This window comes from Ascaphus truei, chromosome 17 (assembly GCF_040206685.1).
Source record: "Ascaphus truei isolate aAscTru1 chromosome 17, aAscTru1.hap1, whole genome shotgun sequence".
Classification (NCBI taxonomy): Eukaryota; Metazoa; Chordata; class Amphibia; order Anura; family Ascaphidae; genus Ascaphus; species Ascaphus truei.
This window is the reverse complement of record NC_134499.1, coordinates 38,808,463-38,821,414: the sequence shown is the minus strand read 5'-3', so window position 1 is coordinate 38,821,414 and position 12,952 is coordinate 38,808,463. Positions and strand designations below refer to the sequence as shown.

At 40.8% G+C, this 12,952-nt stretch overlaps 1 protein-coding gene and 1 long non-coding RNA gene across 4 annotated transcripts in view; one reads left to right on the top strand and one right to left on the bottom strand.

Moving 5' to 3' along the window:
• CACNA2D3 (calcium voltage-gated channel auxiliary subunit alpha2delta 3) overlaps positions 1–12,952 on the top strand; it is a 597,478-nt gene that overhangs the window by 195,590 nt on the left and 388,936 nt on the right. For all 3 annotated transcript variants that reach the window (XM_075574868.1, XM_075574867.1, XM_075574869.1), the window contains exon 4: positions 12,443–12,502. In XM_075574868.1, the coding sequence (XP_075430983.1) occupies positions 12,443–12,502 (60 nt within the window). The remainder of the gene's footprint in view (positions 1–12,442; positions 12,503–12,952) is intronic.
• LOC142468364 (uncharacterized) overlaps positions 1–12,952 on the bottom strand; it is a 144,252-nt gene that overhangs the window by 27,858 nt on the left and 103,442 nt on the right. The window lies entirely within an intron of this gene.

Genomic DNA, 12,952 nt, shown 5'->3' with positions numbered 1-12,952 from the left:
CCCCTGTCCATGGCCCTGATTACAGTGTATTTTAAAAATATATGTTTTTAATGTTTCTAGTTGTGTTTTTCTTTCTACTTCTGAACCAATAACTGTAATATCCCTTCCCTGGCTCTATTCAGACTTAAAAAGTGTGAAGGTAGTTATTTATCTAAGTGTATTTATATTGTTCGTCTGCATTAAAAGAACAAGAGAATATTGTATATTGCACGCATTATTGCAACAGTAAACAATTCACTCTGATTCATAGCCTAGATAGACTCTTATACTCTGCAATTTATACAATGGCCTATGCTTTTAACAGCATTTATCTCAATCCATAATTAAAGGCCATTAAGCTTTTTTGTACATCATCTACAGATACATTTGGAGCGGTAACTTGTTTCCAGCTGACAATGCAGAACTGTATTTTACCTTCCTAACAAAAACATGGCATAGAATAAATCTGATTTAGAGATGTTGTGAAACATACATAATAGTAACCCTTTAGGTGGGATACAGGTGGGATCCAGTAATAAACTGGAAATGTCTTGCTCACTCTCGTGAGAAATGTAATGAATGAAATGGGTGCTGCTTAGGATCTATATGGTAATTATAATTCAGCAAACCACAAACCACGGGGACCCCACAGAGAAAGAGATCCTATTACAATAAAAAGAGGATCTCTTTCTCTGTGCCCTGTGTGGAGTTTTGAACCCCTGACTTAGGGAATTCCCTTATTTCAAATAGTATATGCAGTCTAGGAATCGCTGCACTCTAAGACTGCCATATTCTTTGCCATTGCTAAGTGTTTCTCTGCTTCGTATCTACTTTTCTCCAGGGAACACAGAAAAGGATGTTTCTCATTTGCACAGATCTCTATTGGCTGAAATTTGTTTTCTATACAGTACAGTCATTTGGAGACATCAGAGGTTAATAGAAGCGGTATTAAAAGCTGTGCATGGTGAGCTATTAGAATAATTTTGCCTCTGTGGAAAATATTGCTTTTATAGAAAAGCTTTCGCTCACCGTGATCTCTCCCATATTATGTACTAAAATAGAATTTGTGAAACGGTTTTTACTTGCCCTCTTTCTAGTGCTCTACAAAAGCGCATAGGAGCAAGGTTTGCTCGTGTATGCGCTATTCCATGCGTAACGGTGTTTCCCCCACCCTCTACGTGTTACAGGGTGTGTAGTGCTGGGTACCTGCTGGTTCACAGGATGCTGAGCTTTCCACCGGTGGTATGGGGAAGACAGGACAGGCTTTTGGGGTGATGTTTAGTTCTTCTCTCGTGGTTCAGCGCCTCCATCTCTTGCAGGCTCCCGGATTGCCAGAGACAATCCCTGCAGGAGAACCCTATGATACTCCCCCTGGTAGATTGCAGTCTCGGGCTGGAGTATATTTTATATAACAGGAGCAGCTTTATTCTCAGAGCATACACTGTATACATTTGGCCTCCAGCCTACAGATGGTCCCTGGACTCAAACCCCCAGGCATGGTGCCCAAGGGTCAGCCCTAACTCTTCCCCTACTCCCTGATGGAGCAGGAGGTATAGTCCTCACTCACACTCCCCTAAAGGAGGGGATAGAAGGTGGCCAGAGCCCTGCGCTCACTCTTCCATGGGACAGTCTCTCAAGGGACAGACAACTGACTAAATTTAGGAAGAGCAGCCCCTTAAGTACCCTGGGGGAGGGTTCAAGATCTGAGCCCAGGAATTGGAAGAACACAGATCTTGTCCCGCCCCCCCTGTCGCTCAAGGGAGCTGCTCACTGCTGGGGAAAACCCGGATTAGGCCTAACACTGCCTGCCCTGTATCAGGACTTACATGTTAGGCAGAGCGGACTGGTAGCCAAAACAGACATGGCTACACAAGACATGGAGATAGATAGATAGATAGATAGATAGATAGATAGATAGATAGATAGATAGATAGATAGATAGATATACTGCATCTGTTTTAATTACACAACATGGTTTTTATGAAGCTTTTTGTTTCCAAGTCAATGGTTCAAAATCTGCTGAGAATGGAGTGTTGAAAGAAACACAGACTTCTTAAAGACATACAGTGCACAACAAATACAAATACCACGTGTGAGCACATCCACGTCTGCGACAAGTCCACAACCCTACCTTTCCCCTTTATCTCTTAGCATACAATGCTTCCACTGCCGCCAGGAATTCTGGGTAATGACATGCAAATGAGCAACATGAATCCCTATAAGCGTATACCTGCCGTGTTACACAGCTTTTCAGCACAGCCTGGGTTAAAGAAGTGCAGAGACAGTAACCCTACTCACAGACAGCTTTTAACACCTTTTGGGTGTCATCAGTGTGAGGTTGGTTACTGGCTCTGCCATGTGAAGCTGGTACGTGGGTATAACCGGACACAAAAGAAGTTAAAGACATCATTTCTAACTTAAATCAATCATTTGTGAGCAGTGATGGGCAACATGTGCAGATGGAAAATGTTCTTAGAATACGGTGGAACTTGATTGCTCTGTCCTTGTTCAATATGCTGGATGTAAGCCTACACAGTCCTGAAGAAGATGTTGTTTGTATTCATTTGAATGGAGCTGAACACTTCCCCTTTACTAGGGAAGTGCACCATGTTTGCGAAAGTTTGTGAGCCAGGCGCAAAGTGCCCGTCTCTTTCATTAAATAAAAGGAACTAATAAAAGGGGTGAAGGTCGCGTGGCCCTATGTTCAGGTCACTGAACCCTTCACCGCATACTGGCAAATGAATACCTATATTACTATATATTACTTAATGCTAACTCACTGTTACAGATCATTTGCTCTTGTGTCTGTTTTTGTCGGTACTAGACAAGGCGAACGTCTTCGAAAATTTTTTCACACTTTTATTTAAATTGTGTTGGGAAAAATGTCACATTGCTTAAAAGTTCACCAAATGTAACTCAGCTGGTAATTGCGCAGATCTGATAACTTTTGAGCAAATGTCAGCGTATAAAGCGTCACATGACGTGAATTTCGGGTCGTGGTCTGCACATTTTTATACGTGTGAACTTTGCTGTTTTGCTCATTTTTTTCACCACAAAAAGTCACATTTAGTTCACAAAGTTTTACAAAAATTCCGCACATCTCTGCTCATTACATCAAAACATGGTGACACGCCCTGACTTCAACGTCATACATTAAGTGAGTGACTTGTATTGTTAAGCTGCATGTTACTCTGTAGCCAAAGTCAGTGCATCTGCACGCAGGTTCCCAGGTGAAAAAGTGCAGTAGCCCCGCCCCCTTACTGCGCGGCAGATTCAAAACAATGACCACATCTCCTGCTGGTGCGTTGTGTGTGTCCCACCGCAGCGCGCCAGCGGTTGCAATTACGTTGGCTACATGTGTAGCTACAGTAATCATTGTTAATGTTTACAATGTATTCTGCATGCTTGTTAATTGGTATATGTGATATTGCAAATGATGAGGACGATGGTGCCTAATCTGTAATGGTCTATATCTTGTTCTTGATGATGAACGGAAGATCCTAACTCCGTTGTTGTTCTTTCGCCTTCTTAAATCTGTGAGTTGTTTGGTTTTTAGCATGGTTATCCATTTTCAGCAGATAAGCTTCTGGAACTGTTTGCGAACTGTGATTGTGTGGCATTGTAGCAAAAACAGGTTGAAGAATCCCTTTGCTCTTATGATATTAACTATAATAAAAGTAACTATTCTGTATAATTAGAAGAGTTGTTCCCCCAGAACCTTTGAGGTGACTTGCAAACATTGCTACAAACTGCCAGTTGGCAAAAATACGCTTTCCTTTTTACACTTTTTGGTTCTTTTTTTCCTGAGGTTGAACAAATGCATTTTTGCATTTATGTCTTATTCTGCACTTTAAAACTGGCTCTAGTAGATCATAAAAATAAATGTTGCATTTTATGATAATTGTTTAATAAGAATTTGTAGTAGATACAGCATGATGTGTTTTGTCATTCATGCATTTCTTATTAACACATTACAATAAGTATAGAAAAAAGAACAAACCGCGCACAACTCCCATAGTGTAATAAGTTCAATTATATTGTGCAAATGTGAAAAAGTGCTGAGTATCGAACGTACATCAAGTTTGATCAATAAAAGCAATACATGTATAGGCACATGTTAACACAACGGTGCTCTGCTGGTCCCCTCATCTGGCAGGCATCAGGACGGTCAACTCCCAGGTATTGGGTTTTCTCCTCCCCCTCCCTCCCTGCAGCCAGGCACTAACTCCTCCCCCTCCCTGCCTGCAGCCAGGCACTGACTCCTCCCCCTCCCTGCCTGCAGCCAGGCACTGACTCCTCCCACTCCCTGCCTACAGCCAGGCACTGACTCCTCCCCCACCCTGCCTGCAGCCAGGCACTGACTCCTCCTCCCACCCTGCCTGCAGCCAGGCACTGACTCCTCCCCCACCCTGCCTGCAGCCAGGCACTGACTCCTCCCCCACCCTGCCTGCAGCCAGGCACTGACTCCTTCCCCTCCCTGCCTGCAGCCTGGCACTGACTCCTCCCCTACCCTGCCTGCAGCCAGGCACTGACTCCTCCCCCTGCCTGCAGATAGGCACTGACTCCTCCCCCATCTTGCTGTAGCCACGCACTGACCCTTCCCCTCACTGCCTGCAGCCTGGCACTGACTCACCCCCACCCTGCCTGCAGCCAGACACTGACTCCTCCCCCCCACCCTGCCTGCAGCCAGACACTGACTCCTCCCCCTCCCTGCCTGCAGCCAGGCACTGACTCCTCCCCCAGACACTGACTCCTCCCTCTCCCTGCCTGCAGAGAGCTCTGCACAGGAGAGTGAGGGGAAAGGTTTGTGTGTCTGTGTGTGTGTTTTGTGGGTGTAAAGGGGCCAGCAGAGTGTTTTATTGGTGTGTGTGTCTTCTGTTGGTGTGTGTTTTGTGGGTGTAGTGGGGGAAGACGTCTGTTTTGTTGGTATGTGTGTCTGCTTTGTGTTTTGTAGGTGTAGAGGGGGGATGCAGTGTGTGTGTGTTTGTCAATGGGTCTAGAGAGCTGAGGAGGGCTGCAGAGTGTGTTTTGGTGTGTACAGTATGTGTCTGCAGTTTTGTGGGTTTACAGAGGGCTGCAGTGTGTGTTTGTGGGTGTAGAGGGGGGCTGCTGTGTGAATGTGTTTTGTGAGTGTAGAGGGTGGAGGAGGGCTGCAGTGTGTTTTATGGGGGGGCTGCAGCGTGTGTAGGCGGGACTGTTGAGTGTGGTTGTATATATAGGGGGATTGCACAGTGTGTGTGTATAGAGGGGGGGCTGCAGTGTGTTTGTGTGTGTATATATAGAGGGGGGCTGTGTGTATGTAAAATTTCCTTTTAATAAACTTGCAGAATGTAGACAATTATGCTGATAAAAATCATATGACTATAAAAGTGTATTTTTTTAATGAAAAATGTAAAAAAATAAAAAATAAGTTTAAAAAAAATCCCCTCAGAGCATTACTGGCCAATAATGCCCTGGGTGGGTTACCTCGGCTTCGCCTCGGGCCTTCAACTCTTCCAGCCAGGGCATTATTGGCCAATAATGTCCTGTTCTTCAGGGATTATTACTTAATTAGAGCAGCTGTTGCAGTTACAAACGGACATTGCAAAGCTTTCCAAAATTGTATTTAAGTTTTGTTTTCTCAGAGAAGGCTTTTTTAAATACTCTGCATTAATATATAGTGCTGTATGTTCCTGTTTGGGAAGGAGCATCATTACATGTTCCCACAAATGGAGTTTCCATTTGGAGACCCATGTAATCATAATGACAATTTATATTATTTGGCTTCAATTCAATGGGTCTATATCCAACACGCATATTCTTTCTGGAAAAATGAATCCTGCATTGTCTTTCAGTTCATAGTGATACCTCAAATCCCGTCACAGGAGGGCATAAATTAAAACTCCTTCATTTAAACCTCCTGTACTCTGTTGCAATAACAAAACATAAGCCATCAAATAATCTCATTCATATGTTTATCTAGGACATCGGAGATGGAATTGTTGGCTTTGGTTCTCTCTTGACAACTACTGTATTTCATAAACAGGTCAACATGGATTCCAAAAATACATCCTGCTTGGATGTATGTTTCCTAGTGCATGCTTCGCTCTGCAGATCTTTACAGTTCATAAATAAGACACATATAAACTTTTGTTTTACAGCTGTATATGGGACTGCCATCAGGGGGGTGGGGCGTTGAGCCAACTGTCCCAGGCCCAGTGCCAAAGGCCAACCAAGCACTGTGCAGGGCCAACTCTGGCAACCCCCTTCCAAACTCTCAGCACCATCCCCGCTCAATGACCCAGGGCCCAAGTGAAGACTTTTGTCCTGGGTCCCTGGAAGGATATATATAGTTTTCTTTTCTTTTTTGTACAGGTTATTGTGAATACCCTTTATTCAGCAGTCATAGTAACAATACAATTGAGAAAAATGGGGGTAACCCCCAGGTGGTGCTCCAAATGTGCAAGGTTGTCAATGAAGTATTCAAAAAAAATGTACTTAGGTAAATCGGTATAAAAATGATAATAAAGAGTTTGTCCGAGTGTCCCGTGGGTATGGCCGATGGTGTGTGTGGGCCTGAATCATCCCCACCTCACCTGTGTAGAGCCAAGGAAAAATTCCAACCACGCCGATGATACACACCCCCCCCCCCCCAGTAGACAAATGGGGTAAAAACCTCCTCAGCCGAACGTGCGGCAACCCGGTATAAATGGACAAGCAGATGGTAGTAGAGACCTGCAAGCAGAGTCTCCCGCCGCCTTACCGGGTGCCCGATGGATGTCCCGCGATGTGCCGGTCCGTTGCTGTCGGGGGGTAGGTGGTGGCTGCTGGTTGAAGGAACAGGACGATCCACTCCTCCGTGATGTGTCTGTCAGCTATGTTACTTCCCGGTGCAGGTGAGGGGCAGGGTTATCGGTTACACACTGGCTGAACCCAATCTACTCAGCAGCTTGAAGAGGAAATCCTCTCAATGTTAACAGCTGATCCGCAATCGTAGTACCGTGGCGTGCTGCTATACTAGGGTAGAAGATCAGGAACGTAGCAAAAGAGTAGAGCACTGCCAGAAAAGAAAATCAAAAAAGGGCCTGGTGCAAAAATAATGATCATTTATTGGGCATATGAGCCAAAAAGGACAAACACACTAATGTTTAAAAACTCTGACGCGTTTCCCGCCGTGGAGGCGCTTTATCAAAGAGTACTAAGGCTCTCTTCACGTCGGATTATATAATGGTCAGAGGTGAGTAAACGCCCAAAATTAGGTAAATACTTAATGGTTTATGCAATCAGCTGTGTGATCAGCCAAGCAATGATCTTCAATGTGAAAAGTTTTCCAAACCTCTGAACATAATACAAATCCGGTGGAGCTCAACAATATACAACAGTTAACATTTAGACAAAATAACAGAACAGAAGACTAATACCCATACAGAAACAAACAAATTTCCAAATCAAAAATCAAACATATCTATATAATAAATATTAGAAAATATACCTAATGAAGAAATATATATATATATATAAAAGAAAATATAATATAAGAAATAATCTATACCTTAATAATTAAATATAATCTTTTAATCTTAAAGAATAACCTAACATAAGCATAATATAGTGTATAGATAAAGAAAAAAAGGAGTGTTGGTGTATATATAATGAATGTGCAAATATCTAAAAAATAATAAAAAATGAAACGTATATATATAAAATATATAATATATATATGTGAATTATTATAAATGATAAACATTAGTCTTACAAATAAATAAATTGGACTATGTGAAATTAAAAGAAAAAAGATTAAAAAACCCTATTGTAAAATCTAATATGTTATATAATAGTCACCAATGTGTATAATGAAATATTATAATATATCAAAAATTAATAATAATACTTAATAATATTAAATCTAAAGAATATAAATTGATGAAGTCGAAAATGAAAAAATATATATAAAGATATATATAGTGATTGTGATATTAATCAACTAAAGATATATTAGATAAAGAATAAATATCATAGTTTGGTGACATATCTTTAAGCGTTAGTCAGAAACAAAAAATGGTAAAGGAGGATATAACTATATACAGCCATATGGGCAAGATATACAATAATGATAAAGTAAGAGCATAATCATAAAACAAATCTTCAGAAGTATAATAAGAGATATATCTTAACTTAATACATACATAGCAATAAATGAAGATGAAGAGAGAAAAAAAACAATTGTATATAAATATTATTATAAAAAATGCTTCAGCTCCCAGTCAATATTGATACCGGAGGGTTGCATTGTGTCTAAACTATACATCCAATACATTTCTTTTCTATTCAACATGCCCAACCTATCTCCTCCCCGAGTTGGGACATGTATGTGGTCTACACCTGAGAACGTGAAGTTTTTAATAGTCCCCTTAGGGCAAGTGCAAAAATGTCTAGAGACCGGATGTGATTGGTCTTTTTTGTTTATCGCACGTACATGTTCCATAATTCTTTTTTTGAGGGGCCTTATGGTGCGACCCACGTAACCCTTCTCACACCCGCATCTTAGAAGATATACAGTGTAACTGGAATTACAATTAATGAAGGTGTGTATAGTGTGCTCTCTATTAGGGTTTATGCAAATGAGTTTTTTTGTTTTTTTTAGCAAATTTGTCAATTCCACAGTGTCCACATGGATAAAAACCCTTAGGTATATTTTTTATCCTGGTGAAATTTGTTCTTGAATCAAACAAACTGGGGGAGAGGGATGTACCCAACGATTTGGCCTTTCTGAATACAAATTTTGGCTTATTTTCAAGGACAGATGTCAAATCCTTATCCAGCTTCAGGGTGTCCCAATGTTTGTGGATAATGGAACGTATGCGGTCTGACTGCCTGCTCTGTTGGGTGATAAATAGTGGAACTGTCACCTCATCATGTGTTGATCTCTTTCTGGAGGGTAATAGGAGATCCCTTCTATCTATTTTTTTAACAGTATTATGAGCTTCTGTGATGTCATGTATGTTATAACCTCTAGATGAAAATCTTGAAATAAGATCTCTAGATTGTATTTCAAATGATTCTTCAGTAGAACACAACCTTTTTAATCTTGTGAATTGTCCCTTGAGAATGCCCTTTTTGAGGGACTTGGAGTGATTACTGTCCGCTCTAAGATAGGAATTGCGTGCGTTAGATTTCCTATAAATATCTGTTTGAATGCTACCCCGCATATCGACATACAGCATTAAATCTAGGTAATAAATGTGGTGGATATTCTCCTGATAAGTGAAATGTAAATTGTGATCATTAGTGTTAAGTAGGTGAATAAATGTTTGTAGTGATGTGAAGTCACCATCCCAGATAAATAGAAGATCATCTATATACCGTTTATAGAATTTTATTTCGTGCCGAAAATAATTTTTATCACTAAAAATGAAATCAGACTCCCACAACCCCATAAAAAGATTAGCATATGAGGGTGCGAAAGAAGTGCCCATAGCGGTGCCTCGAAGTTGTAAATAAAATTGTGAGTCAAAAGAAAAATAATTGTGCGTGAGTAGAAAAATGTGATGGAATCTATTAAAAAAGTGCAAAGTGCTGGTGATAAGTGAGAAGATGTGAGAAAATGCTGTATGGCGAAAATGCCCTGTTCGTGTTTTATGATGTTGTAAAGAGAGGTAACGTCCATAGTTACCCATCTATAACTCTCTCGCCACTGTACTTTATTAAGATCAAAAATCAGTTGACTGGAGTTCTTCAAAAAAGATGGTAATGACTGTACAATGGGTTGCAGGTAAGCTTCTATAAAACGAGAGAGATAGTAACAATACAGTTTTGGGCTGGGCTGTGAGTACTGACTTCTACAACTTAAAATGTAATCTACTGTGAACTGACAGTATTTTTTCATTGTCAGAGAAGTTGTCAGGCACATTCATATCAATGGGATGGATACTTTCCTGGCAATGAGATGACTTGAATTGTGGTCTTGGGGGGGAAACATATTGAGCCATACGTACTAAGCTGTCGTCTGTCATGGGGTAGCTTCTGGCGATCAAAGACACTTGAAGGTCATTCAAGTCAATGGGTTGCAAGGTGTCTTCTAGTGCGGCAAGGTGCCTTATGACATAATACTGCTTAGTAAACATGTACCTATATTTAAATGAAAGTAATGTACCTCGAGAAATACATTACATCGGGCAGCAGAGAGAATGTTTTGAAGTCGCTCCTGCTTTTAACTTGAACAGCAAGCAACCCATTCATATTACGTTCAGTAAGTCTTTTGCTTACTCTGTCAGTACTCCCCTGCCCCTTCCAATATAGTGCAAAACATGTTGGCACATAGATAACAATGCATTGACTTCCATTCAATTAAATGGCAGTGAATACATCAATGACTATACCGTACCCAAGTTCTCTCTATATTTAATAGGAGGGGTTCGAGTTGAATAGATTCTGTAATTGCAGAAGCAGGAGAAATTTGCATGGAAGATTTTGTCTGTGTCCTCTTGCATAACAAACTGGGAACTTTGTTTTCATTTTCACCCCTTGATAAGTTGCAATGTTTTTTTTAACAACCAAACTCATTCATTCGTCTTGTGATTTATCGCAATAGAATTTGGAAGAAAATATCCCCTCCCCCATAAAAACGTGCAAACCTGTTCTTGTTCACTGTTCTTGTAGCTGTATAACTTTGTTAATGAAAGAAACGCACATCATTTCTTTCACATAGTTGATCGTTTTAATGAAAAATCCACCAGTGGCAGCACATGAAATAAACCGGGAAATATTGTGGTCTCTGCTTCCGGGTGTTTGGTTAAATATTTTGATGCGCTTTAATTTTTGGAATTGCTTTCTCGGTGCGGGTTTGGCATTTGGGAGAAAGTGTGAGTTCCTGTATACTAGTGCAGAGCTACCCAACTCCAATTCTCAAGGTCCACTAACCGTGCAGGTGTTAATTATACCCCTGCTTAAGCACAGGTGTTCAGTCACCTGTGCTAATGAGAAGATAGCCTTAAAACCTGCATGATTAGCGGTCCTTGAGGGTGGACGCTGGGAACCTCTTTTACTAGGGGTATTGCACTCTCCTTTAAGGAGAATATTTTTAAGTGCACATATCTTCTACTGATATGGGATGTGAAGAAGTACACGCAATAGAGACTTGTAAGTTCCTGTGTAACAACAACTCTCACTTTGGCCCCGGAGAAGGTATTACAATCTTTAACATACCTACATCTACAGGCACCAAAAACATAGATTGTAAGCTCATCTGGGCAGGGACAGTGCCTGTAACATCCCTATGTGCTGCGTACCGCGCGCTGTGCTGTAATCGGGAAGCGCTCTGAGCCCCATTGGGAGAAAGGCGCTATATGAAAGGAAGTTATTATTACATGGATTTTATTTCCGTTCGAACACTTTTCTCCTGTTAGCGGGACACCGCGCTCATATCAACCACACAGTGACGTTTTACAATGCAAATGAGGGGTAATGTTTCAACGGGTACATTATCAAATACAGAAATATATGGAGACATTGATCATTTTCAAGTAACAAAGTAATCATTGATTACACTAACATAAAGCTGTAAGTCTAATGTATGATGATGTTTAGAATTTGCTCATATCATCTCAAATTGATTCCCCATTTGTTTGATTTAATTTTATTATATACAGTAGCTCCCAACATTCATATAATTGCCTGTCAGTTTGAGAGCGCAATGCTTCATTAGCTGGATGTCTTCCCCTTCTATTTTAAATAAAGTGGTTAAACCAAAAAAAAAGGTGAATGCTTGATTGATGATAATTGTAATACTGTTACCTTTTCGTAGTTTAAACCAGAGATTTCATTGTCATTTTGCCTCCTCATAATAAGGTTCTTCTGAAGGCATTATAAGGATAAGTACATTTGTTAAGAAAAGATATGCATAGAGTAACAATTGAAACCATCTAGACCAGGGCCGGCCAACTCCAGTCCTCAAGGGCCACCAACAGGTCAGGTTTTAAGGAACTCCCTGCTTCAGCACATGTGGCTCAATCTAGCTTAATCTTCAACTGAGCCACCTGTGCTAAAGCAGGGACCGATTGAGCCACCTTTGCTGAAGCAGGGATATCCTTAAAACCTAACCTGGCTCTTGCGGACTGGAGTTGGCCGCCCCTGGTGTAAGCATATTGGCATCTATTGCCAGTGTTGATTTTAAGGGACTAAAGTAACAGAGGGGACATCAGGGAGACATAAGCTGCTTAGCAAGGCTTTGGATGGAAGCATTGTGACTGTATCTAGTTTTCAATAACACTGCTCTGTAGTGTAGGGAATTCATGTGTAATATTGAGTACCCACGTCAAGTGTTCCAACGTTGCGAAAGACATGTAAAATCCAGCAACCCCTTAAGTGCCAAGGGAACGTATCTTTAGCTGTGACTGTCTGAAGTACTTATTTTCTAATGTATCTGTTCTCTTCTTGTGCTGCCACTTTGTATCTCACTTACACTAGTATTTGTATTTCTTTCCAGAGACTTGTTGAAGCAGCGGAGGAAGCTCATTTGAAGCATGAATTTGATGCAGATCTACAGGTAAGAGCATTACCTCGATAAACTTTAATTACGGGATGTCAGGTGAAGTGTGACCAGCGGCTACAAAATTCAACACTATTTGCGTAAAGAAAGAGGAAAGACCAATCTTTTAGTCACCTTATTTGTATTACTGTTCATTATATCTGTCTTAGTACTAAGCCCCCATTTGCAGTATTACTCATAAATTGAGTATTGCTAGTATTATAGTATCTATGTAGAGAAGATCCGGGTGTGTACCATGTTCTGTATTTCTTTCTCCTGTGATTGTTTTCTAGACGTTTGGCTGCCTATTTTAATGCACCTAAATAATGAGGCTGCCAAGCTGTTTAGATCCAAAAAGCACAATGGTGATTTGCAATCTATAACAGTGTAATAATGCAGGGGTACAGTATAGAGTTCCATCACCTATACATATTCTAATTTGTACAATATTTCGTCCCATCATTATTA